Genomic DNA, 27638 nt, shown 5'->3' on the forward strand with positions numbered 1-27638 from the left:
TTAGCCTTTGAGACCATTTACATGCACTAACATAGAACACACTGCAGGAGAGAGGAAAAGAGCCCCGTTAACTTTGAATGAATCTGAAACTCACAGACGAAGCTGGTCACATCACTTTATTTAAGGACATAGATACAGCCACACACACACACACACACACACACACACACACACACACACACACACACACACACACACACACACACACACACACACACACACACACACACACACACACACACACACACACACACACACACACACACACACACACACACACACACACACACACACACACACACACACACACACACACACACACACACACACACACACACACACACACACACACACAGGTTGATTCCTAATATTTATCTTTTGATCCAAACATCTTTAATCAGAGCTTTAGATGAAATTACTTCTACGATCTGATATTAGTCTCCGAAGCTCTGTGAATATCCTGCAGTGCTAATACTGTCGCTACTTTAATGCTAAAAGGCCACGACTTCACTTTAGAATAATGTGTCTTAACCTGAGCTAACTTCTGACTTATTCACTAAGCACAGTTTAACACATATGATCCTAAGATGTGCAAAATGTGAATTAAATTATTGCAAAACAACGAAATACAGAAGAAGAAAATCACAAGTATAGATACATTTCTAAAAATAATGCACAACTTTGAAAAAGTTGAGGGATGCAAAATAACCAAAAAGTAATGCAAAACGTAAACAAAGAAGTATAAAAGCAACAAGAACAGATGTGAAACAACAAAATACAGAAGCAAAACAAACACAAAGAGAAGTTATATTTCTTATAAGAGATGCAAAACAACCAAAAGGCAGTGGCGAGCCGTCAGGGCCTGAGATATTCGACAAAATAATATTTAAAAACATTAAAAATATATATATATAATTTGTTTTTATATATTTCTTTATATGTATTTTTGGTTTTATTTTTCATTAGTTTTACCAAAGTAACTTGATTTAATTGTATTTAAAATAACATTTCCAAATAAATAAATCCTTTGAATCTGCCTATTCAGTTCCTGTTTGAATGTGAAGGGTTAAGTGAAAGAAGCTCGTCTCTGCGAGGTGAAGACAGCAGCTGCTGGACGTCCTGCTGTGAATTCACAGAGGGCCCAGCTGTAGTAACTGAACGAGAGAGTAATGCCAGATGACAGTACAATTGATCAATCATATGTTCCCTCTAAATGGGTGGGTGTTATTATCGCGGACTTTATGACAAGGTCCGCACGAAACTTTTCTTGTTTCCATAGCAACAACAACTTCCTGTCAACAGCGTTAACTCGCCTTCAAAATAAAAGCATGCCAAATTACACTTAAGACATACACTTCAACGAAAGTAACAAACACAATGCAATATCCTTTTCAATTTCAAAGAACACAAATAGGGTTATTTACAGGTGTTGTTTTGTTTGGTAGAGGGTCGCTGCCATTGATGCGTTTTGCACCCCGGGCCGTTGTTTTGATATTCCACTGAAGTATACGCTGTGACGTAATAACTCGAGGGAAGGGGGGGGACCAGAGGGCCTAGGTATAAAGTCACGGCTCGCCACTGCCAAAAGGTAATGCAACATGTAAACAAACAAACAGATGCAAAACAACCACCAGAAGAAGCTCAAAAAGACGTCTAGAAAATGATGCAAAACTACCAAGAAGTAATCCTAATGTAAACAAATATAAAAACAAGAAAAACATTGCAAAGCAACAAAAAACCGAAGCAAAACAACAACAGGAAGTCTCTGAAGGTTTCTCATTCCTCTAATTTCCCCTCCTCAGCTCCTCGAACCCTCGGTTCCCCTCCTTGATTTCAACTAAGACACAAGGATAGGAGTCGAGGAGGGGAATTAGAGAAATGAGAAACCTTCAGAGACTTCCTGTTGTTGTTTTGCTTCTCTGAGTGGCTCTTGCTGTTGTTTGTTATGTATTGTGCTGCAGCTGATCAATAACTCGTCAACAGTACTGATCACACTGATATACATCCTGCCGGAGTTGGTGTGTGTGCTTCCAGAAGGCGGTAAATACAAATGTTAAAATATGAGGAGGAAAAAATAATGTGTAAGTGTCTCCACCTAGAGGTAGAAGGTGGAACTTCACCCATACTGTTTTAGAGGTACGGCAACTTTTAGGTTTATACAAAAAAGAAATCCTTAAAGAAACTTTTCAGGATGTTTTAACTATAGTAAAATAACGAGGAAACACCTATCTTGACTAATAAGCTGCACTTCTTAATGATTAAAGCCTTTTGCTGCTTTTTGATATTGAAAAAATAAACCTATAGTTGATTAGAATAACAATTAGCCCTTATTAAAAAAAGAGAAAGCTCTTATCACAGGTGTGAGGTCTACCTGTTTGACTAATATCACTCAAACTGTAGAGTAAACTACTTTAAATAACAGGTATAATGTGTATTAATGTTTTGCACAGCCCTAACGTCATAGTCTCTATTTTTATTTATTTATTTCACTCTGGTTTTATTTATTTTATTGTTTGCATAATTCTCTTTTTTTGCTTTTTTTGTTGGTGTGATTGAACTGCAAAACTCTGGACCTTTGTAGCTGCTTTAAATTAAATAAACTGCTTAGACCTTTCCGTCTGTTTTAACATCACATTTGACGACGTGTATTCAGGCCATTGTTGGTAAAAAATGTAATCAAAAATCACAGCATTAGTTAGATTAAAGTTTAAATGTACAGAAAAAAGTAACTCAAGAACTTTCGTACATTAAGAAGGTTCATTTTTGGAAAATCTCTGAAATAAAATTGCCTATTTTTCAAAATAGAACTAAAACAATTTGGAGATTAAACTCAAATATTTTAAGAGATACTGAAATCATAAATTATGGGGGAAATGTGGAAACTCTCTGAGGTTACAGTCTGAAAATTAACAAGAAAAAAAACTCATAAAGTTACAAAATAAAACTTAAATGTTAGTTTTAGTTTTCTGCCTGATAACCAAGTCACTTCATTTTACAAATTTAGATAAAAACTCAGGATTTAATTTGACTTTAATCTAAGAAAATTCAGATTTTTTTCCAGAATGTTAATCTATTTATCCAGCTCTTAATAAAAACATTTTTTTTAAATTTACAATGGCCCAAATACACCATCGTAAAAACCAGAGATTTAATCAGTCAGATTCACAACCGGAGACACAGACAGGAAGTCTCTGTCTCTTTGTTTGTCTGTCAGTCAGTCAATCCGTCTCTCCACCTGTCTGTCTTTCTGTCTCTCTTTCTGTACTCGTCTCATTTTCAGCACATGCTCGTATCTCTGCAGCTGAGACAGGAAGCCGGGGTTCGGATCGATCTCATAACGAGCCGTCTTCACTTTCTGAGGAAAACAGAGACAATGAAATGATCAATAAATGTTCTAAGAGTTCAAGAGTCCTCTCCTGCTGATGTTCAGGTGTATATCAGCATGTAGTGTATCTACTTTAAAGAGTCCTCTCCTGCTGATGTTCAGGTGTATATCAGTATGCAGTGTCTCTACTTTAAAGAGTCCTCTCCTGCTGATGTTCAGGTGTATATCAGTACGTAGTGTCTCTACTTTAAAGAGTCCTCTCCTGCTGATGTTCAGGTGTATATCAGTATGCAGTGTCTCTACTTTAAAGAGTCCTCTCCTGCTGATGTTCAGGTGTATATCAGTATGTAGTGTCTCTACTTTAAAGAGTCCTCTCCTGCTGATGTTCAGGTGTATATCAGTATGCAGTGTCTCTACTTTAAAGAGTCCTCTCCTGCTGATGTTCAGGTGTATATCAGTATGTAGTGTCTCTACTTTAAAGAGTCCTCTCCTGCTGATGTTCAGGTGTATATCAGTATGTAGTGTCTCTACTTTAAAGAGTCCTCTCCTGCTGATGTTCAGGTGTATATCAGTATGTAGTGTCTCTACTTTAAAGAGTCCTCTCCTGCTGATGTTCAGGTGTATATCAGTATGTAGTGTCTCTACTTTAAAGAGTGCTCTCCTGCTGATGTTCAGGTGTATATCAGTATGTAGTGTCTACTTTAAAGAGTCCTCTCCTGCTGATGTTCAGGTGTATATCAGTGTGTAGTGTCTCTACTTTAAAGAGTCCTCTCCTGCTGATGTTCAGGTGTATATCAGTATGTAGTGTCTCTACTTTAAAGAGTCCTCTCCTGCTGATGTTCAGGTGTATATCAGTATGTAGTGTCTCTACTTTAAAGAGTCCTCTCCTGCTGATGTTCAGGTGTATATCAGCATGTAGTGTCTCTACTTTAAAGAGTCCTCTCCTGCTGATGTTCAGGTGTATATCAGTATATAGTGTCTCTACTTTAAAGAGTCCTCTCCTGCTGATGTTCAGGTGTATATCAGTATGTAGTGTCTCTACTTTAAAGAGTCCTCTCCTCTGATGTTCAGGTGTATATCAGTATGTAGTGTCTCTACTTTAAAGAGTCCTCTCCTCTGATGTTCAGGTGTATATCAGTATGTAGTGTCTCTACTTTAAAGAGTTCTCTCCTGCTGATGTTAAGGTGTATATCAGTGTGTAGTGTCTCTACTTTAAAGAGTCCTCTCCTCTGATGTTCAGGTGTATATCAGTATGTAGTGTCTCTACTTTAAAGAGTTCTCTCCTCTGATGTTCAGGTGTATATCAGTATGTAGTGTCTCTACTTTAAAGAGTCCTCTCCTCTGATGTTCAGGTGTATATCAGTATGTAGTGTCTCTACTTTAAAGAGTTCTCTCCTGCTGATGTTCAGCTGTATATCAGTATGTAGTGTCTCTACTTTAAAGAGTCCTCTCCTGCTGATGTTCAGGTGTATATCAGTGTGTAGTGTCTCTACTTTAAAGAGTCCTCTCCTGCTGATGTTCAGCTGTATATCAGTATGTAGTGTCTCTACTTTAAAGAGTCCTCTCCTCTGATGTTCAGGTGTATATCAGTGTGTAGTGTCTCTACTCAAAGCAGAATTAGAGATAGACAAAGCACTTTAAATGAAATGTGCAGCGTCACAGTGTTCAGAGGGCACCCCCGAAACATGAGCGTCAGTGTCTGCTGACTCAGCGTTTCTTCTGCTCTGTCTCTGGTATCCATCTCGACCTCTGTTTTCACTTTACTGCAGGTTTATTTTTAAATGACTTCTATAGCAAGGTTGTCAAAGGTAGGAGATAATAATGAAGTTTGGTTTTAAGACCTCTATTTTTTATGATAATGCAATCATGATAAATCAGTTTTAGTTAATGTGAGGTGTCAAAAATCTAATGGGATTTTTTTTTTTATTGGATTTTGGATTCAAAACTAACGTTGGGCTATAAAGGAACTACAGCACGGTCACATGACTTCACCACCGCTAAGCTAACGGCCCCTACACACGGCGGCGTGCGTTGTCGCTTGCCGGCGGGGGGGGGGGGCTTAAATGCGACCAACAACCAATCACATGAATTTCCTGCCCCAGACACACAAGCACGCGGTTTGATTGGCTAGAGCTTGCTCTGGCATATGATTCGATTGGCTGACTTCTCCGTCAAGGCGTCAAAAGTAGAACATTGCTCTACTTTTGCAGCGAGCACCGCGAGAGAAGCTACGCTTTGCTCCCACAATGCAGTTCGGCGAATCGTGACGTCACCCCATTCAAAGTGAATGGGCGGAAGCGTTGAAGCGGCAACGCACGCCGCCGTGTGTAGGGGCCGTAAAGGTGGCAGCTTGAAAAGTACTATCCCTTCTAAAATCCTGTCCTCTGATTGGCTGGTGTCAGATGTTCCTCACCAGTTTAGCCTCGAACAGCTTCATCTCTCGGTGCTTCATCAGGTAAGCGATGCAGATGGTGGCCGAGCGGCTGCGTCCGTTCTTGCAGTAAACGAGGCTCCGCCCCCCCCGCAGCGCCTCCTGCTGGATGGAGTCTGCGCTGCGGTCGAAGTGAGAGAGCAGGTCCTCGTTCGGGTCGTCGTACACTGGGATCCTCAGCCTGGTGACATAGTGGAGTACAAATACTTTGTTACTTCACTTAAGCACCGTATTGACCCGATATATAAGACGACCTCTTTTTTCAACACTCATTTTTGGAAGAATACCTTTTTTATTCCGGATCGAGGAATGCTTTTCTTTGACATTTTTAAGGCGGTCTTTTTGGGCTCGCCATCTTCTAACGTTATTCTCAGTAACACCATATCTTTTTGCTGCTCGTTAGTTGTTTGATGACTTCGTTGATCACATTATCTTAACATTGGCATCTTAACTTTGCCTCTCTTATTTATTAACTTGCTACTCCTGATCCACTTTGTCGAAGTTGGTTTCTGTGTCTCTCCATCTCTCTCTCTCCTGTTGATGTCACTGTACTTTAAGACGATGTCTCGCTTTTGGGGAACACTCGTTTAGCGCGATCTGACGTTGTGACAGTGTAATTACGTCGAAAAGACAACACCTCTTTTTCAGATTATTTTCTAGGGAAAAAAAAAACGTCTTATATTCGGGTCAATACGGTACATTTTTCTGGTATCAGTACTTTACTCCACTACTTATTTTTCTGACGACTTTTTACTTCTTACATGTTGAACTCAAATACCTGTACTTTCTACTTCTTACATGTTGAACACAAATACCTGTACTTTCTACTTCTTACATGTTGAACTCAAATACCTGTACTTTCTACTTCTTACATGTTGAACACAAATACCTGTACTTTCTACTTCTTACATGTTGAACTCAAATACCTGTACTTTCTACTTCTCACATGTTGAACTCAAATACCTGTACTTTCTACTTCTTACATGTTGAACTCAAATACCTGTACTTTCTACTTCTTACATGTTGAACTCAAATACCTGTACTTTCTACTTCTTACATGTTGAACACAAATACCTGTACTTTCTACTTCTTACATGTTGAACTCAAATACCTGTACTTTCTACTTCTTACATGTTGAACTCAAATACCTGTACTTTCTACTTCTTACATGTTGAACTCAAATACCTGTACTTTCTATTTCTTACATGTTGAACCCAAATACCTGTACTTTCTACTTCTTACATGTTGAACTCAAATACATGTACTTTCTACTTCTTACATGTTGAACCCAAATACCTGTACTTTCTACTTCTCACATGTTGAACTCAAATACCTGTACTTTCTACTTCTTACATGTTGAACTCAAATACCTGTACTTTCTACTTCTCACATGTTGAACACAACTACCTGTACTTTCTACTTCTCACATGTTGAACACAAATACCTGTACTTTCTACTTCTTACATGTTGAACAGAAATACCTGTACTTTCTACTTCTTACATGTTGAATACAAATACCTGTACTTTCTACTTCTTACATGTTGAACACAAATACCTGTACTTTCTACTTCTCACATGTTGAACTCAAATACCTGTACTTTCTACTTCTTACATGTTGAACACAAATACCTGTACTTTCTACTTTTCACATGTTGAACTCAAATACCTGTACTTTCTACTTCTTACATGTTGAACACAAATACCTGTACTTTCTACTTCTTACATGTTGAACACAAATACCTGTACTTTCTACTTCTTACATGTTGAACACAAATACCTGTACTTTCTACTTCTTACATGTTGAATACAAATACCTGTACTTTCTACTTCTTACATGTTGAACTCAAATACCTGTACTTTCTACTTCTCACATGTTGAACACAAATACCTGTACTTTCTACTTCTCACATGTTGAACTCAAATACCTGTACTTTCTACTTCTTACATGTTGAACACAAATACCTGTACTTTCTACTTCTCACATGTTGAACTCAAATACCTGTACTTTCTACTTCTTACATGTTGAACACAAATACCTGTACTTTCTACTTCTTACATGTTGAACACAAATACCTGTACTTTCTACTTCTTACATGTTGAACTCAAATACCTGTACTTTCTACTTCTTACATGTTGAACACAAATACCTGTACTTTCTACTTCTCACATGTTGAACTCAAATACCTGTACTTTCTACTTCTTACATGTTGAACACAAATACCTGTACTTTCTACTTCTTACATGTTGAACTCAAATACCTGTACTTTCTACTTCTTACATGTTGAACACAAATACCTGTACTTTCTACTTCTTACATGTTGAACACAAATACCTGTACTTTCTACTTCTCACATGTTGAACTCAAATACCTGTACTTTCTACTTCTTACATGTTGAACACAAATACCTGTACTTTCTACTTCTTACATGTTGAACTCAAATACCTGTACTTTCTACTTCTTACATGTTGAACCCAAATACCTGTACTTTCTACTTCTTACATGTTGAATACAAATACCTGTACTTTCTACTTCTTACATGTTGAACTCAAATACCTGTACTTTCTACTTCTTACATGTTGAACACAAATACCTGTACTTTCTACTTCTTACATGTTGAACACAAATACCTGTACTTTCTACTTCTTACATGTTGAATACAAATACCTGTACTTTCTACTTCTTACATGTTGAACTCAAATACCTGTACTTTCTACTTCTCACATGTTGAACACAAATACCTGTACTTTCTACTTCTCACATGTTGAACTCAAATACCTGTACTTTCTACTTCTTACATGTTGAACACAAATACCTGTACTTTCTACTTCTCACATGTTGAACTCAAATACCTGTACTTTCTACTTCTTACATGTTGAACACAAATACCTGTACTTTCTACTTCTTACATGTTGAACACAAATACCTGTACTTTCTACTTCTTACATGTTGAACTCAAATACCTGTACTTTCTACTTCTTACATGTTGAACACAAATACCTGTACTTTCTACTTCTCACATGTTGAACTCAAATACCTGTACTTTCTACTTCTTACATGTTGAACACAAATACCTGTACTTTCTACTTCTTACATGTTGAACACAAATACCTGTACTTTCTACTTCTTACATGTTGAACTCAAATACCTGTACTTTCTACTTCTTACATGTTGAACTCAAATACCTGTACTTTCTACTTCTCACATGTTGAACTCAAATACCTGTACTTTCTACTTCTTACATGTTGAACACAAATACCTATACTTTCTACTTCTCTCATTTTCCAAACAGGCTGGTTCCTTTAGTCTGAATGTGTGTTTGGTGGCGTGATCATTATTATTTAGAGTCATTGCGTGCCTATTGATTTGAACACGATCCGTGTATCCATCATTTCCTGGTCTTCTCTAAAGAAGAGGGACCAATGGAAACGTTGTCATGTTGCCGTTGGTCACCATGGAAACATTCATTAGCTAACAATGACATTATTGTTCTATTAATATAAAGGGAGGTCAGGTACTCTTTAAAACAGCTGCTAGTTATGGGTACTTTTTACTGAAGTACATTTCAAAGCCTCTTTACTTTGACTTGAGTAAAGAAGTTTAGTACTTCTACCAGAGTATTTTTAAACACGAGTATCTGCACTTCTACTTGAGTAAAGGATGTGTTTACGTTTTCCATCTCTGGACATCAGGGGGGAACGGCTGCTTCTTGGAGACGTTGATAACTAGCGTGATGTTCTCGCGCTGCAGGAGCTCCTCGCTGCAGGCGGAGCGACAGTTACTGATGAAGAGAGAGCGGGTCACCTGACATAGCTGCAGCATCCTGAGACTGACCCTCGCAGGCTGCCGTACTCACAGACTGACCCTCACAGATACCTGAAAAGTCAGAGAGACAAAATGTTAGGGTGAGTGAAGCAGGCAGGACCCAAATGCAGAATAAACAGAAAAAATACCTGTATTTCAAGGTTTAAGGAACAAACAGAACACTACCTCGTGAACACAGTCAGCGACAAACAATGAACCAACAATGACAGACAGAAAAAACAGAACTTAAATACACACAAGACTAATTACACAAACAAGACACAGATCGGGAGGGAGGAGAAAACACAGGGGCACCAGGTGAACACAATCGGGTAATCAGGTAGGAGGGAAAACAGACAGACAGCAACAGGCAAGACAGGGGGTGAAGACTTTTCAAAATAAAACAGGAAACCAAAGACAGAAAAAGACAAAACACAACACAGACAGATCGTGACACCAAACGTAAATGGACTTTTACCAGGTGTGTGACGAATAGAAAATGCATAATTGGCAACGTGAGAAAATATGAAATGAAATAAATGATGATCTCAGATTAAATGAAACAATATTATGAAATAAAACTAAAATACTTAGAATAAAACAAACTGACCCTCACAGACACCTGAAGACAGACAAAGTGTGGCAAGGTGGGTAAATATAACAATCTAATAAAAGATCATCTCAGATAAAATGATACAAAATAAATTAAAAATGCTGATATGACACAAAGAAAAATGACCTATAATAAAAAATTCAATGAAGAATCAAATATATTTAGACGATAAGATAAAAAATGACAGCTTGCTTAAAAATACAAAGTAAATAAAATCACCTAAAAAAGAAATGACCCTCACAGGCTGCCGTACTCACAGATACCTGAAAAGTCAGACAAACACAAAATGTATAATTGGCAAGAGGGGAAAATATAAAAAATGAAATACATGATTTTCAGAGATAAAATTAAACAAAAATAAACGAAATATACGAAATTACAAAAAAACTTTAAATTAAGTTAAAAATAAGAAATAAACGCTCTTTAAATGAAATAAGAAGAAATGTATAAAAACGGTCAATGAACGCCTCACACAAGGACAGCCTGACTCACCTGTTTCTCTCCAGCTTTCTGCAGGTGTGTTTCAGAGGACAGTCTCTCTTCAGGTAGACTCTGTGTTTCAGAGGACAGTCTCTCAGGTAGACTCTGTGTTTCAGAGGACAGTCTCTCAGGTAGACTCTATGTTTCAGAGGACAGTCTCTCTTCAGGTAGACTCTGTGTTTCAGAGGACAGTCTCTCAGGTAGACTCTGTGTTTCAGAGGACAGTCTCTCTTCAGGTAGACTCTGTGTTTCAGAGGACAGTCTCTCTTCAGGTAGACTCTGTGTTTCAGAGGACAGTCTCTCTTCAGGTAGACTCTGTGTTTCAGAGGACAGTCTCTCAGGTAGACTCTGTGTTTCAGAGGACGGTCTCTCTTCAGGTAGACTCTGTGTTTCAGAGGACAGTCTCTCTTCAGGTAGACTCTGTGTTTCAGAGGACAGTCTCTCAGGTAGACTCTGTGTTTCAGAGGACAGTCTCTCTTCAGGTAGACTCTGTGTTTCAGAGGACAGTCTCTCTTCAGGTAGACTCTGTGTTTCAGAGGACAGTCTCTCAGGTAGACTCTGTGTTTCAGAGGACAGTCTCTCTTCAGGTAGACTCTGTGTTTCAGAGGACAGTCTCTCTTCAGGTAGACTCTGTGTTTCAGAGGACAGTCTCTCTTCAGGTAGACTCTGTGTTTCAGAGGACAGTCTCTCAGGTAGACTCTGTGTTTCAGAGGACGGTCTCTCTTCAGGTAGACTCTGTGTTTCAGAGGACAGTCTCTCAGGTAGACTCTGTGTTTCAGAGGACAGTCTCTCTTCAGGTAGACTCTGTGTTTCAGAGGACAGTCTCTCTTCAGGTAGACTCTGTGTTTCAGAGGACAGTCTCTCAGGTAGACTCTGTGTTTCAGAGGACAGTCTCTCTTCAGGTAGACTCTGTGTTTCAGAGGACAGTCTCTCTTCAGGTAGACTCTGTGTTTCAGAGGACAGTCTCTCTTCAGGTAGACTCTGTGTTTCAGAGGACAGTCTCTCTGTCTCGTTCAGTTTTCTCCCGCTGTGTCCAGGTCTCCTCTGACCCCCAAACTGATCCTCACTGCTGCTTCTATTTTTAAATCTTTCCCACAGAGAGAGACGCTCTGGGTCCTAAAGCTGACCAGGTTCAGGTATACACAACATATTAAATAGTGGTATAATTGTTCTAGAAAATGTATTAATATAGTAAAAAGTAGAAGTACTGAAACCTTGTACTTGAGTAAAAGTAGAAGTACTCAGGTCTTGTACTTGAGAGTAAAAGTAGAAGTACTCAGGTCTTGTACTTGAGAGTAAAAGTAGAAGTACTCAGGTCTTGTACTTGAGAGTAAAAGTAGAAGTACTCAGGTCTTGAGTAAAAAAATGTTTACGTTTAACATCTATTAGTCTTTTGGCGTATTGTAGTTGTTTTGCTTCTGTTTTAGTTGCTTTAACTTTCCTTGTTGTTGTCTAATGTCTGTATTTAATAGATTTGCATCTTTTAAGGTGGTTTTGGTTTGTTTTGGGTCATTTTGCGTCTCCTTGTAGTTTAGTTTCAGTTTAGTTTCAGAAAGTTGTTTAGCCTCCATGTGTTGATGTCAGCGAGGCAGTTGGTGAGCTGGGAGTGGGTGGTTGCAGAAATAGTTTTTGTAGAGAGGTAGAGTTGGGTGTCGTCGGTGTAACAGTGGAACCGGAGGAGGTGTACATTATATTATATAATATTAAAGACAGTTTAATATGACATATTATTCCTTTAAAGGTCTCCTATCATGCAAAAGTCACTTTCTGATGTCTTCTCTACATCACTATCTGCAGAGTTGGGTGTAACGCGTTACTGTAATAATATTACTTTTGTCGGTAACGGAGTAGTGTAACGCTCTACTTTTATAATTCAGTAATCACACTACAGTTACTAACATTGCCCCGACGCGCGTTACTTTGTTACTTATTCAAATCAGTCATAATCACACTGACAGACAAGAGGGGTTTCCGCCGCAGGTTTATATGTACGTAATCTGCGTGTCCACATCTCCGCGTGCAGTGCTGCATAGACATGGCTGAGTCAGCGATAACTCTCGAGGGGTGGAGGCAGGGCCGCCTTAATGCACGGGCTGACCTGGGCTGAAGCCCAGGGGCCTACGGAGATCGGGGGCCTATCATGAGCCAATTAAAAAAAAAAAAAAAAAAAAAAAATATATCTTTTTTTTTTATTTCGGGTGTTTTTTTTTTTTTTTAAATAAACAAATTCTTGGCTTTCAGAATAGGAAACTTTCATTTCCAAAATCACACGATAAATACATTTTTGAATCTTCTTGTAAAGGGAAGACGACAGCTCTCCCTCGCCACTCTGCTGTTCCACAGCGCCGCCCCCCTCCCTCCACTGAAATTATTATTGTAAGACGTAGAGTAATGATAGATAACACAGCAAGGTCCGTTACAGTTTGTTTTCATCTGATTTTAAAAAAACAAAGTCTTGGCTTTCAGAATATTAAACTTGTTTCGGCAAATTCAGAAGATAAATACAACTTTGAAGCTTAACGGCATAATTACAAGCGGAGAACGGAGTAACTTGACGTCACAGCAGGCATAACAACAGCCGGTGTTTCTCGTGAGGGTTTTCCCCGGGAAACAAACACAATACACACAAACGCAAATATACACAAACACCCACACGTCAGAATGAGAATATGTTTCACATGTGACTTATTCAAATTGCGAGTGATTGAGTGAAGAAAAAGTTTGAGTGGCGCTCGGAAAAGGAAATTGTTGAGGGAAAAGGAGTTTCGAGACAAGCAGCTGTTACAAAAAATGCCGAAGCTTACAGGTTATTTTAAACCTGTAGGCCAGGATGAGGAGGAAGGACAGATGAGTTCTGTACCGAGCGGTAGCGGTGCCGGCCGCGGGGCCTCGGAGACAAGTAGGCCGTCTGGTTCTGATAGCGATGGAGTAGCGGGAGAGGAAAAACAGACAGGAGGGACATTATCTGTTGGAGGAGATGGAGAGGACGACGAGGACTTGCTACGTGGAGGGGAGCCAACGGCAACCGGACAAATACATGAGGGAGGCCCGATACGTCACTCATATGGAGGAGAGGACCAGGCGCGTGTAGAGCAGAGTGGAGAAGTGCGATCACAGAGCCTGCCGAGGCTATAAATGACTTTGATTTGTTGTTTAAATAGGGGGCCTACAAAAACTATCAGCCCCAGGGCCTGATGGCAGGTTAAGGCGGGCTTGGGTGGAGGTATGCCCATTATTCTGAGTTCGTCCGAAGAATAGACAGGAATGTGACGGTGAGGTGCAAACTGTGTCCAGGCCAGAAGCTGTTATCTACTGCTGTAAACACCACGTCAAACCTCAACACCTGCAAAGAACACATGCTAAGGTGAAGCTAACGCACACGCTATTTGTTGTTTGTTTATATCACGTAGTCTGTTCTTCTTCTCTGTCTTCCGGTTGTTGCCTGTTTTGAATGACGAATACACACTACCGCCGCCTGCTGGTAAGGAGAGTTATTGCCACTCACGCATGCGCAGTTCGTACGTGCTCTGCGAGTAAAGTAACGAGTAAAGTAACGAGTAAAGTAACGAGTAAAGTAAGTAAAACGAATTACTTTATGTAGAGAGCAACGAAGTAGTGTAATATATTACTTTTTTTTAAAGTAATATGTAATATGTAATATATTACATTTTTTTAGTAACGACCCCATCTCTGACTATGTGTCCCTGGTGTGTCCCCGGTGTGTCCCCCGTGTCCCCGGTGTGTCAGGAGACTCACATAGATAGCGATGTCTTCTCTACATCAACATGTGTCCCTGGTGTGTCCCCCGGTGTGTCCCCGGTGTGTCAGGAGACTCACAAAAGTGTCAGGAAATGAACCCCTCTCTGTTCTCCTCCGTACCCACATCTCTAAAAACGGGGAACAACGGAGCTGATCCAGATTTGCTGCGTCATGACCACATTACTCAAATGTGGGCGGGCTTTACCCCCACGGGCCAATCAGAAACGTTGCTGTCAGAAACAATGAGACGTGTTCTGGAAGTAATATGCTCTGTGTTTACATTAGCATGCTAACACTCAGAGCTAACCTGTGCTGGAGAGAGTGTAAGAAGTCAGGAAATCAAAAGGAACTCACCTTGTGGTAAACCTGAGCAACACGTTCTCACTCCCAGCCCGTCACATGTTGACGGACGGTCAGGGCCCCTCCCCGTCACTCTATTACGCACAGGGTACCCCTTGAGAGCCAGTTCTCAACGGGCAGGGCGTCCCATAGACCTTCATAGACCTCCCATAGCGTTGATAATAGACGCCATGAGAACGCTCCCCGACGGTCGGTTGTTATTGTCAATATCAATATAATAATTATTTATTTTATAATAGTCACACTCGATTTCGCAGATTTTCTTGTTGCCCCAGCTGGTCGACACCTCTTTTAGCAGAAACAAAGGCTACATTAATGCATTAAATCAATGTTAATCCATGTGTGGTTGTGGTTGCCAGGCAACGCAATAATGTACAAACTCTTCAACTACAACCCTAATTATATTTAAAAACATTTTAGAAGGCCTCACGAAATACTTTAATGTAAAAATGTAAATGTGAAGGGATGTGTGTAATGTGGTGATTACATTATTCACCCACGGATATATGGGTATTGTTCCGCACGGACATTTGAGTTAACCGGACTTCCTGTTGATGTGAAATCCCAAAACATTTTTTAAAAATAAAATAATACTTTATTGAGAGTTTGCTTGCTTTTCTCTTTGAAAGTCATCACATAACGGCATTGTAGTACACGGTTCAGTTGCATTAAATATTACATATCTGCCGTAGTTCTCTATTTATAGAGCCCTGATGAGAAGACTTCTAGACAAACAGGAAGAACTGCCGCTGAAACTGAATATGTGACGTGGATCATAAATATATCAGCAATTAAACAAAATCTTCAATTTCTCTTCACACAATACGTCTCCTCGCAGTATCAACACTAATTCGGCTGACTTTTATATTTGATCCAATCGGTATATTGGTGTATGTACACCATAACGGCGCACAGCTGATAGAAAAAGAGACACCTGGTGGTTAAAGCACGTTATTGAAATGTATTATTTGTAATAAGAAAAAAGCTTTGGGGGTATAAACATTAAGCCTGACAAAGTACTAATATTTATTTTAACTGATATTATCCATATTAATTATACTCTTATAAGATGTATGTAGATAGAATAAGTAATGTGCAGAATATGACAGTTTAATGGTGGAGGTATTCACACATATTGATAGATGTCTTGTAATGCACTGTTGAGGAACCTGCGACCTAAGTTTTTCATCTCCGGCCTTGTCAGGTATTGAACAATCAATAAATAAAGAACACAGAATTATTAAATATAAAACACAGAATTTGTGTGATTATACTAAATGATTTACAAATAAACACTACTGCATATTTACAACTGTTACACATGCTGATGTAACGCAAGTGTTTCCAACTTGGGAAAGACACATCATAGACATGTTTTTAATATCTTTGTATTTATCTGAGACCCTTAATATATGCCTAAAAATAGCACGATAGGAGATCTTTAACCAGATGTATTTATTATAATGTGTGTGTTTATGTTTTAGGACCCCTCTAAAATGAGATGATCCATCTCAAGGGGCTACCCTTCAATACATTCTCAGATCTAAAGTGAGGGAACATTTACACTGCAGGGTCAGACACACTATTGGAGGTTAACATTATGTTCTGCTCATTTGAATGACTCTGCAATCAGTCTAGTCATGTTCTTCTTCAGTGATTACATGGAGATTTAGAGATTTTATGAAATCTAACTTGAAGAGGTAACATATAAAGTAACATGGAAATACTCAAGTAAAGTACAAGTACCTCTAAACTGAACTTCAGTATTTGGGTAAATGTTTTAGAGACTTTGAAACGAGGAGATAAAGAAGGCCAGAAACATTTGAGACAAAATGACATTTATTTATTGTTAATGAATGATTTCTCCATCTGTCAGTAAATGATAATCAATACACATCAGTATCAGGTATAATGTTTTAAAACTCAAAGAATATTAAACTAATAGTAAATCAAAATGTTAAAATAAGCAGGAAGCTGATAACCCGGTTAAAACAACAATAGAGTAAACCGATTACAATAGGCGCGTTCACACCGGAGTACTTTTCCCGTTTAGTTCCATTAGTGCCTGGAATTTTGCGTTCACACCAAAAAGAGAACTTAGTTCCGAGAACTTTTACCCCCATGTTTAGTGCCTTCTAGAGAGGTGTTATATCCTGGGGAGAAAAAAGTACTAATTTCTATTGGCAGGGCGAATTGCAAACCACGCCCCGTAAAACTCTGAAAAGTTTTGTGAAGCCGCCATTGTATTTGCTGGCATTAGCATTATTGGCATTAGCCCCGCGCTCCAACGGAGAGAGAATAACTTATGGCAACACAAAAGAAAACATGGGAGTGGTGGAGATGAGGAGGTGTCGGCGTTCTGGCGATTTACTCGGAAGGCTTCAGTAGAAGCTGCTGGGAGTCCCAGCAGCTTCTACTGAAGCCAGTCCCCAACTCCGAGGACTTCTGGCCGGGGACTTTGGGCGGCAGTATACGCCGTGAAGTGGTTTGCGGCCTGCCAGTAAACCCAAAGCAGAAGAGGAAGACGAAGTGACGTCAGGGGCTTCATTTGCCTAATCCACCCTCAGGGGACTCATTCCGGTGTGAACGCGATCTGTACTTGGTGTCATGGGGGTACTAAGTGCTGGCACTAAGTACTGGCACTAAGTGCTGGCACTAAGTACGGCAAAGTACTTGGTGTGAAAGCGTCTAATGGAAATAAATTCAAACTTTATGTGAAAAATACAAGATTTCAAAGTTATACTTTTTCCTTTCAGCTGTTGATAGATCTTCTTTAATCTCCTTATTCTCATATCTGTTGTTCTGATTCAAATAAACTTTCCATTAGTCTGAGTTATTGTTTAACGTTTAGAAACGTCTCCATCATCCAGCAGGAGCCACCGTATCATTTCAGGACACTCAGCGATACAATCCATCATTAACAAAAGTCACGTAGAGTTACAAATCTCAAAGAAAATAACATGAAGAGCAGAAAAAACATTTAGCAATAATCTGATATTTGTAAATGATCGTAATAGAAAATAAACTTTTAATAAACGTGCAGGTTTAATCTTTCCCATTGGTGGTAATGGTGTCAGGACGTTAATGATTTCTGCTCAAAACAATCACACTCTCACATTTCATACACATGGTACATTTGACTTCCTGTCCAACAGAACATGCAGATTGCTCCTGCAGGAAGATGTTTGAGCAGGAGAACAATAAAGCTTTAGAACTCATTGATTAACACTAGAGCTCTCAGTGCGGGTCTATTTGGACTTCATGCTTTGTATCAGTGACGGAAGAAGTATTCAGATACTTTACTTTGGTTAAAGTTATAATACCACATTGTATAGATACTGTTACAAGTAGAAGCCCTGCATTCAAAATGTCCCACAGGTCAAAGTATGTAAAGTATAATCTAAATGAAGCTATAGTAATAAATGTAAAGGTACCCGATGCAGAAGAGTAAAGAGTAGAGTCGTGAAGTAAAGAGTCCAACATTTCACTTTGAACTGCATTCCACCTCAGCGCTGGGTGGACCGGGTTCTCTCATATTCCTACAGAACCGCTGATCCAAACAGCCTCACACGGGGCAGCAGCTCCCCCTGGTCCATAGCAACACACATGCCAAACAGGAAGTAGATGGGTCCCAGGGCTGGTGAGGTCATCTCAGATATGAAAACACAGACGTCTTCCAGTTCGTTGATAGATCTCCTCTTGGTCTTGCTGGCATCTGTTTGGTCTTGGTTTGGTTTTGATCCAAAGGATTTGTGATCACTATGGACTCTGGAGGAGCTTCTCTCGGCTCTCCTTCAGCATTTCTTCAAGGCCAACCATCTTGCTTTGAAAAATATTTGTGTCATCGTCACTTGGTTGTTTTGGCCATCAAGGAGTCTTGATCTGTATCACTCATTATCATTGAGTAATATACAATTATATATTTTTTTATATACACGACTTTTCTTTGAAATAATGTTCAGCTCTTGTCTTGGTCTCAGTTGGAGCTGATCTTGATTTTGCACTAGGTTTGAGATTATTCTTCAGCCATGAGCTCTGCTTCTGCTTTTCCTCTCCTCTCCATTAGGGACTGGACTCCTTCCTTCCAGCCTCCCTTGGCCTCAGCTATCTCTTCCTCAATAAGCATGCCAATGTAGTCCGGAGAATTTGTCCTCAGTGCTATCTTTTCAAGTCTCCATCCACACTCAAGAGACCCCTTCATTATTTTACCAAGAGAGGATTTGTACAAAAGTTCTTTTAACGAATGACCTAATTCGAGATTCTCTTTCACATTTTCAATTGTGATCGCGTGCTGCTTTCTTTCTCTGAGGACTTCCTTTGTCAAACTCAAGCTTTTAGATGTTATCTTATCTAAAGCAACAAAGAACCTCTTCATGCTTTTTGCCCCCATTTTCCAGAACATCTGAGCAAAGCCTCCCTCTTCCTCTTCTCCACTCGAGTCAGCAGCAGCAGATGATTGGTTCTGTGCAAACAAGGCAGAATTGTTGAATTTGAAGTGAACTGGCAGCCCGTCTTCTGTTCGAGGACATGGGACTTCAAAATTATTGATCGCCTCTAGAACTGGTGGGCGTTGGCCGTCTGAGAATGTCACCAGAATCTGGATGTTTTCTTCCACATCTTTGCCAAGGATTGAGAGCACAGAATCAAACACATACTGCTGTGATGGTGTGAGCCGAGCTAAAGAAGCTGGAACTACAAAACACACAGCGTCAATATCACTGACGCCACGCTCTGAAGAGAAGAGATCAAGAAGCTGTTCTGTGATCTCCTTGTATCTTCTTATGCCTCTTGTATCTCCAAAGCCTGGAGTATCAACAATGGTCAGAGAGAAAGGGATTTTAAAGCCCTCTTGGTGGTTGATTTTGTACACAGTGACTTCAGAGGTCTGGCTCTCAGCTTGATATTCAAATTGATCCTCGTTATCTAATATGAATCTGAAATCGTCCTTCCACTCAACACCAACGATGTAGTTGATGAGTCCATTGATCAGAGTGGACTTTCCAGATCCAGTTGCTCCAAGAAGCATTATTGTACGATTTCGTGTCATGCTTTCTTCGCCAAAGTTGTACCTCCGGCATACTTCAACATCCATGTCTTCTTCTGTCAGAGGCAGTTTGTAAACTGAGGGAGATTCAGAGTTGATCCTCTTGCTTTGACTTTTGAGGGATTCTTTGAGACGGTCACGTTTAGTAACAGCGATGCTTTCTTTGCTTCTTCCAGCTGCACCACAATCACACCTGACCCTGACAGCGTATTCTGTCTCTGGCTGAAGTCCTGAAATGATCACCTTCTCAGCCTCCACCGTAATTTGCTCCCAGTGGAGATCTTCCTCTTTCACCTGTTGGTCTTGTTTGGTGTACTCCACGATGTAGTTCAAAACGTGGACATCTTGTCCGAGCTCAGCAGGTTTCTCCCAGCTGACTGATATCTCACTTAAGGCAGATTCAACGTTGGGTTTTCCAGGAGGGCTGCAGGGTAAGGTTTGAATGGATCCACTGACTTCATTGGCTGGCCCGGCACCTACTGGTGTCTCTGCCCTGCATTTGAACATGTACTCTGTGTTAGGACTCAGGCCGCTCACTGTGACTTCTTCAGCTCTGGATGCTGTCTCTTGTTTCCAGCTGTCCTCTCCACTGACACAGTACTCAACAGAGTAGGAGGTGATGTCCTCTGCTCCAAATCTGGGTGGAGAAATCTTCAGCGTCACACTGCTGTGGTTTATATCACTTCCTGTTACTGTTGCAGGCTTTGAAGGCGGCTCAAAGTTCTCATTGACAGAAAAGCCGTCTGTATAAAGGTAGATGCTGGCTCCTTGCTGTGTCTCGTTTGTTAAACCCACTGTCAGAAATGTGATGTTCTTCTTCTCTTTGTTGACCTCTGCAAAATCACTGAAGAGCTTTGCTTTATGCCGCATTGCTTCCATTTCTTCTCTTGAGTTGTACCATTGATCTGGAGGGTGTGGATCTTGAGCATCGTCTGGATTGGGTGTTTGTTTCAGGTAGTTTGATAAAGTTGAGAGGTACGGTTCATCACTTCCCAGCGAGGTGAAGACAAAACACAGTGCATGCTCTGCTTTGAAGCTTTCTTTGTACAGGTCTGTTTGAGATGAGACGATCTTGGTGTTTGTCATCATGTCGGTCAGAGACATCACGGTGTATATTTCTCTCTCCTTACCGTCCATCCACTCGTTCAGGTCCTTGCTGTTGAAAGGAGAAGAACATGTCTTCCTCAGTTCCTCTGCGAGCACAGCTTCTTCTTCTCCTCCTCCTCGGATTGATGGAAGTTTCTTTGCCAGGATTCGTTGGAATTCCAGTTTGAACTCAGAGCACTTCTGTTTAAAGGTTTTGAGTTTGTTTCCAATCTGTGGGAACTGCTGTGCAGTTTGGGTTCTCAGTGCATCGTTGAACCTCATCTCCAGGTCACTGAAGTCCTCCAGGACACTCTGACATTCTTGAACTAATCCTATACTTAGCTGACGGACAAGTTTAGCTGCAGAAGAATCTAAACATGTCAGAGGCAACAGCCAGACCTTCACTGGTACTGCGTTTTCCCCGTTGGCTCCCAGCAGGTTTGGCAGACTTTGGTACACCTCTACTGCCTCCTGAAAGGATGTTGGAGGTTTCTGAACGAAAAAGTCTCCAAAGAATCTGCAGGAGAATTTCTCAACATTTGCTTTGTCCTTGTCTTCCATTTTCAGCTCGCCTTTACCCTCTATTTTAATTATGGGAATTTTATTGATCATCACCTTCAATTTGCCTTGAATGTCTCGATGGTTCTCGTTGACAGACACCTCACGGTCAAAGACAAAGAAGGCTTGTGCGCCATAAAGGATACCTGTGACTACATGTGTTGCTACTCCTTTATCAAACACATATTTATGATCCAAATTGCCTATTCCAAGATGATTCATGGAAAGTTCTTTGAACTTTGTGGTAGCTTGATACTTCAGAGTTACTCTGGCATGATTTTTGGAAGTCTTGCTATTGTTCAGGTATTTGGCTGATCCTTCAACCTCTACCAGTCCACCCAAGAAACTCGCCTTCAGAGATGCTTCAACATTTAGTGCTGAAGATTTGTCCTCAATTGATTCAGATGCAACTATATTACAATCATTATAGCGCTGTGGTCGTTCTCCAATATGATTTTTAAGGTCGTCATGGTCCCACAAAGTCATTCCTGCAAAAGAAGAAGCAAAAATCAAGCTCCCAGAATCAGATTAAATGTGAACACAAACTACATTTAATAAAAAAAATGCCTTCCTGTGCAGCAGTAAAAACCTGGATCCTCTGCCACCTGCAAAGAAACCTGAGTAGAACGCTCTTTTGCAATTAGTTAAAGCTAATATGTCCACTTCTCAACTACTAGTCTACTAGAAGGCCGGTCTCGATGAAATCAATAAATCTACCCTGAGGCCTTCAGAATCAATAGCGCGGGCGCTTGTACCTTTAAACAAATGGCAATGAAACTGTTGCATTGACCAATCCGATTTTGAGTTGGCTAAACCGGGGCTATTGATAGAAATTAAAATCAATGTTGATATGGCGTAATTTGAATTAAATTCTTTTTTTTATTCTGAAAAACCGGAAGTTCAGACTAACTATTAACTTAATACTTTTATTCTGAAAATTCTTCATTTCCGGTTAGCAATAGCATGTGGCGAAATGCTACATTTTCAAACTGTGAATCGAAGGTGAAATTACATGTGATGTTGTACACTGAGCACACTGGGATTAGCACTGATTTATTGCCGCTAAGCAGTCTTGGGCAAGTTACTTTTAAAAAGTAACTAGTGATAGTTATAGTTACTTTATTAGTTACTAAATTATACAAGTAACTAGTAACAAGTTACTTTACTTTAAAAATAATAACAATCAAAATACAAGTTTTTGTGTTGTTCTGTGGCACAGTAAGAGAAAAGACAACTCCCCATCATTGTAGCAATTATCGATTAATTATTATTGTAAATGCGCTGCTGCTCTTGCTGATAATTGCATGTGTGTGTGTGTGTGTGTGTGTGTGTGTGTGTGTGTGTGTGTGTGTGTGTGTGTGTGTGTGTGTGTGTGTGTGTGTGTGTGTGTGTGTGTGTGTGTGTGTGTGTGTGTGTGTGTGTGTGTGTGTTTTGTACAGGGTGCGTGTGACGCGTCTGGTGCGGTAGCGTAGTAGAATAGAGATGTTTGTAGATAGTGGATGTTGCATGCCGTTTTCTGCTTGCTACTCTCTGCTTACAGCTGCCGCCGCCAGCTAGCCCCCTCGGGGGGTGAAAAGAGGAGCCGAGTGTGTAAGTCTCCTCCTGCTGCTACACAGCCTCTCCACCACCAAGACTCCTGCAGTGCCTCCTCGTGGCCACAATTGGTAACTGGGTCCTTGCGGACCCAGGCTAAACTGGAGGGGATCTCGGAGCAGCAGCGTATAGGCCCACCGTCGTGTGGACATGCCCTGACGCCCGTCAACCCCTGCCCCAACTATGGGTAAATAGCCCCGCTGCTTTGTGGGTAAGCCTATTTAGGCAAAGGCTAAGGGAACACACCCTGACAGAAAAGCAATGCGCTGGCGTTGCGCTATAGGCGGGCCTTAAAAAACCAAGGACCCGGCAGCCTCCTGCAGCCAGGATGGGGGACCTGTCGTCATGGGTCACCCACGCCAACGGGTTTATCTCATCGTGGTGAAGATAGTGCTACTGGAAAGTGCGCACCCCCAATGGCACTTAAAAACTTCCTTGCGCAGTTATCCACCTCTGACCATGGTGAAGTACCTGGACCTTACAGCGTGTTGAAGTCTGGCGGCGATGGGGTTCTGGCGATGGGAGCAGGTACGAATGAACTGGAAGCTCTTAGCTAAGAACCCTGCATGGCAGCAGCACAGGGTATAGGTCGCTAACAGCTCGGACTGAGTGGAAGCTGTTTTCGGCAGACCCCTGTGCGTTTGAGCAGTCCTATTTAGGGGCCACACTGCTCACCCCAATTGGGGAAGGGCCTAGAAAAGGTGGCCTAAAAATTGCCCACTCAACCTCGCCTGGATAGGATACCGCACCTATCGGGCCATTCCATTACCGCGGTCGAAATACAAATACAAATTACGGACGGAAATCACGGAAATCATGCAACTTAAGACTTGCAACATGGAATGTAAGGACTCTCCTGGACTCGTATGGCAGCTCTGACAGACCTCATAGGAGAACAGCATTGGTTGCTGCTGAGCTGAGTCGCTCCAACATTGACATTGCTGCTCTGAGTGAGACCAGAATCCTGGATGAAGGCTCTCTAAGAGAGGAAGGGATGGGCTACACGTTCTTCTGGAAAGGTTACCCGTCAGGAGGACAACATCTGCATGGTGTAGGACTAGCCATCAAAAACACTCTACTACCAAGACTCGCTGAAAAACCTGTTGGCATTAGTGAGAGACTAATTAACCTCCGTATTCCCCTGGTTAAGAACCGCTTCGCCACACTTCTCAGTGCATATTCACCGACCCTGCCATCCGAGAGTGAGGCCAAGGACTCTTTCTGGACTAAAAAAGGCACACGAAATCCAGTCTTTTGCCGATAAAAATGACATTCACAACTTTTACAATGCTGTCAAGAAGATCTCAGGCCCAATAAGCCGCTGTACCACTCCCCTGAAAACAGCAGATGGCCTGACAGTCCTGAAGGACAAGCATAGCATTCTGCTGAGATGGGCTGAACATTTTGGTACCCTGCTAAATCAGGACTCTGATGCAGACCCCACCGTCCTTGACGACCTGCCTACACTTCCTCCTATGCACAATCTAGACCAGCCCCCAACCTTCCTGGAGGTCCTATCAGCTATCCGTTCCCTTAAAAACAACAAGTCCCCTGGTAATGACCACATCCCTGCTGAGCTATTGAAACAAGTAGGCTACCTCTGTACAAGAGCATTACACAAGTACATCACCAAGGTCTGGGCTGATGAGAACGTCCCACAACAATGGAGAGACGCCAATGTTGTCACCATTTACAAAAACAAGGGTGACAAGGCTGTCTGTGGCAACAGCAGGGGTATTTCGCTCCTTGCTGTCACTGGTAAGGTCCTGGCAAAGGTTATGCTCCAGAGGCTGATTAAAAACACCACCGAGTCAATACTGCCTGAATCACAATGTGGATTTAGGAAGAGCAGGAGGACGGTGGACATGATTTTCACAGCTCGACAGCTGCAGGAAAAGTGCAGAGAACAACATCAGGACCTGTTCATGGCCTTTGTCGATCTCTCCAAAGCCTTCGACACTTTCCAGAGAGAACTTTTATGGGAAGTCCTTATCAGGTTTGGCTGCCCCAAAAAGTTTGTCAACATCTTCCGCCAATTTCATGATGGAATGACTGCTCGGGTGACTATAGGAGGACAAGAGTCTTCCCTCTTCCCTGTACATACAGGGGTAAGGCAGGGGTGTGTTTTAGCACAGGTACTTTTTAACATCTTCCTGCTATGTGTCACCCAGCTCCTCCACAAGGAGATTGAGGACAGTAGCGGTGTGGCAGTGGACTTTCGTCTAGATGGCAACCTCTTCAACATAGGGAGGCTCCAGGCAACCACCAAACTGCAAAGGGAGAGAGTCATTGAGCTACAGTATGCAGACGACTGTGCTCTTGTATCTCACAGTCCACAAGACCTCCAGTCTGTTCTTACTGCTGCGGTGAGACCGTACAGCAGGATGGGACTGACCGTCAACACCATCAAGACAGAAGTAGCTTGCCAGTGGAGTGCCAACATCCCATCTACACCACCTACCTTCACTGCTGCTGGTGAACAACTGTCTGTTGTACCATCCTTCAGATACCTGGGGAGCATTCTCTCTGAGGACAACACCATCGACAATGAGGTCCAAAACAGGATAAAGCAGGCATCAGCTGCTTTTGGGAGACTCCGGCGTAGTGTCTTTCAAAACAAGAACCTCCATCCCCGCACGAAGGTCTGTTTCTACCAAGCCATCTGCATCACTACCCTCTTTTACAGCTGCGAAGCCTGGGTAACTTACAGCCGCCACATCAGGGCCCTAGAGCAGTTCCACATACGCTGCCTTCAGCGCATCCTGGGAATTACCTGGCGTGATCGTGTGCCTCACTCTGAAGTACTCTCGAAGACCAACTGCAGGAGTATTGAGTCCACAATTACTCAGCACCAGCTACGATGGCTGGGCCATGTAGTAAGGATGCCCTCAAACCGCCTGCCTCGCAGAGTGCTATATGGCCAGCTACACCATGGTTGACGCTCTGCTGGAGGGCAGAAGAAGCGCTATAAAGACCAGCTGAAGACTCTGTTAAAGAAATATAAAATCAGACCTGAGGCCCTGGAGGACGCTGCTGCTGACCGTAACACCTGGCGCCAGCTGTGCCGGGATGGGACCCAAATGCTGGAGGAGGAAAGGACAGCTAGGAGACAGGAGAGGAGACTCAGGAGGAACACGCCTACAGTTGCCGTTGCTACTACCACCACATACACTTGTCCTACCTGCAATAGGATTTGTGGGTCCAGGATAGGGCTATTCAGCCACCAAAGAACTCACCGATAGAAGTGGACGTCATCATCGGATTCGATGGACAACCATAAGCAAGTGTATGTGTGTGTATGTATGTGTGTGTGTGTGTGTGTGTGGGTGTGTGTGTGTGCTGGTGGTGGGTGTTGCCGTGTGTGTGTGTGTGTGTGTGTGTGTGTGTGTGTGTGTGTGTGTGTGTGTGTGTGTGTGTGTGTGTGTGTGTGTGTGTGTGTGTGTGTGTGTGTGTGTGTGTGTGTGTGTGTGTGTGTGTGTGTGTGTGTGTGTGTGTGTGCTGGTGGTGGGTGTTGCCGTGTATGTGTGTGTGTTAGCAAGTGTTTTTGTGTCTGTATTTTCCCCATAAGACAAGACCCGCCCAACTCTGTCTCTGATTGGCTTACCCTGAAATGTTACCCCTTGTTAACCAATCATCACTCCTCTCTGGTCACTTTCACTTTTCCATGGTGCTGTGAGAGGACATCGCTCTATTCGCCTGTAAGTTACATCCACAGGGAGATTCGGTTCAGTTGGATCACATGATGTAACGCAGTAACGCACCCATTTAAATCACAGTAACTATAACGGCGTTACTGAATGGGAATAGGTAACTAGTAACGCTATTAGTTACCGCAAAAGGTAGTTGCGTTACAGTAACGCGTTAGTTTGTAACGCGTTAGTCCCAACACTGCCGCTGAATAGCGTTTATCAGGGAATGTTTAAATAACCACAGACACCAGAATGATGTAATTTAACAACAGAAAAAGGCAGGAATTGCATTGGACCCGCCCCTCGACGATGCCGGCCAATAGGAGAAGACCTCAGATGACAACAGGAAGAGCAAGCTAAGGATTGATCTCTTCTACCCCCTGACCTGGACGGACCGGTCGCATGAGGAGAGCGCCTCCACTCGCACATTTCATTTTGTACACCACCGCATCTTTTGTGTAATTAAATGCTGTTAACTTTTATAAGCTTCCCTTGACTCTTTTCAGTCTCTCCTGCTCTCAGGGTTCAAGAATTGCTAACACTATCTAGCAGGCCTATAATGACGTTGCCATTTTCACATCCTTTTATTGGATTGTCAGCACTAGCAGACACTATCGTGTGTAGCGACATGCTGGCACACAGCATCTTTAGCGTCCTTAGCTACCTCCACAAGATACAATATTTGTGTTTAGATTTTAAAGCTATTTATTTAACCCACAATGGCTGACAGCGGAGGAGAAATTGATTTGCTGAAGCTAGCAAGCCTGTCGCAGCCGGGGAAATGGTTTGTCCGCCACTTCCAATTCACTAACTACAGCAGTACCTTGGCTCTCAGCCTCCGAGGAGTACTGCACACTGTATTCCTGGGAATGCCGGATATTTACGACTGACCGACTTG

At 41.7% G+C, this 27638-nt stretch overlaps 2 protein-coding genes across 5 annotated transcripts in view; both read right to left on the reverse strand.

The window, feature by feature from the left end:
* Positions 1-105: 105 nt before the first annotated feature.
* Positions 106-10782, reverse strand: dusp28 (dual specificity phosphatase 28). 3 transcript variants are annotated; one of them, XM_079649029.1, is made up of 4 exons: positions 10664-10782; positions 9425-9630; positions 5739-5937; positions 106-3355 (listed from the first exon to the last, which is right to left on the reverse strand). In XM_079649029.1, exons 2-4 carry the CDS (start codon positions 9574-9576, stop codon positions 3215-3217), a joined length of 492 nt encoding a protein of 163 aa, XP_079505155.1. In that variant the 5' UTR covers positions 9577-9630; positions 10664-10782; the 3' UTR covers positions 106-3214. The 3 variants fall into 3 exon arrangements, with proteins under 3 accessions (XP_079505155.1, XP_079505156.1, XP_079505157.1); XM_079649030.1 differs by lacking the exon at positions 10664-10782 and adding an exon at positions 10391-10549; XM_079649031.1 differs by lacking the exon at positions 10664-10782 and adding an exon at positions 9745-9774.
* A 5809-nt stretch (positions 10783-16591) lies between these two features.
* Positions 16592-27638, reverse strand: part of LOC307018645 (uncharacterized protein) — a 55389-nt gene continuing 44342 nt past the window's right edge. For both annotated transcript variants that reach the window (XM_079648980.1, XM_079648979.1), the window contains exon 3: positions 16592-21946. In XM_079648980.1, coding sequence (XP_079505106.1) covers positions 18786-21946 — 3161 coding nt within the window. In that variant the 3' untranslated portion in view covers positions 16592-18785. The remainder of the gene's footprint in view (positions 21947-27638) is intronic.

Source organism: Notothenia rossii, assembly GCF_949606895.1.
Source record: "Notothenia rossii genome assembly, chromosome: 9".
Classification (NCBI taxonomy): Eukaryota; Metazoa; Chordata; class Actinopteri; order Perciformes; family Nototheniidae; genus Notothenia; species Notothenia rossii.

What these genes read in the sequence shown, in the direction of transcription:
- dusp28 (XM_079649029.1), bottom strand. Translation starts at nt 9,576, where the DNA reads ATGCTGCAGCTATGTCAGGTGACCCGCTCTCTCTTCATCAGTAACTGT. An exon ending in GATGTCCAGAGATGGAAAAC is followed by an intron (nt 5,938 to 9,424) that starts GTAAACACATCC and finishes CTATGTCACCAG; the next exon opens with GCTGAGGATCCCAGTGTACG. An exon ending in AGCTGTTCGAGGCTAAACTG is followed by an intron (nt 3,356 to 5,738) that starts GTGAGGAACATC and finishes TGTTTTCCTCAG; the next exon opens with AAAGTGAAGACGGCTCGTTA.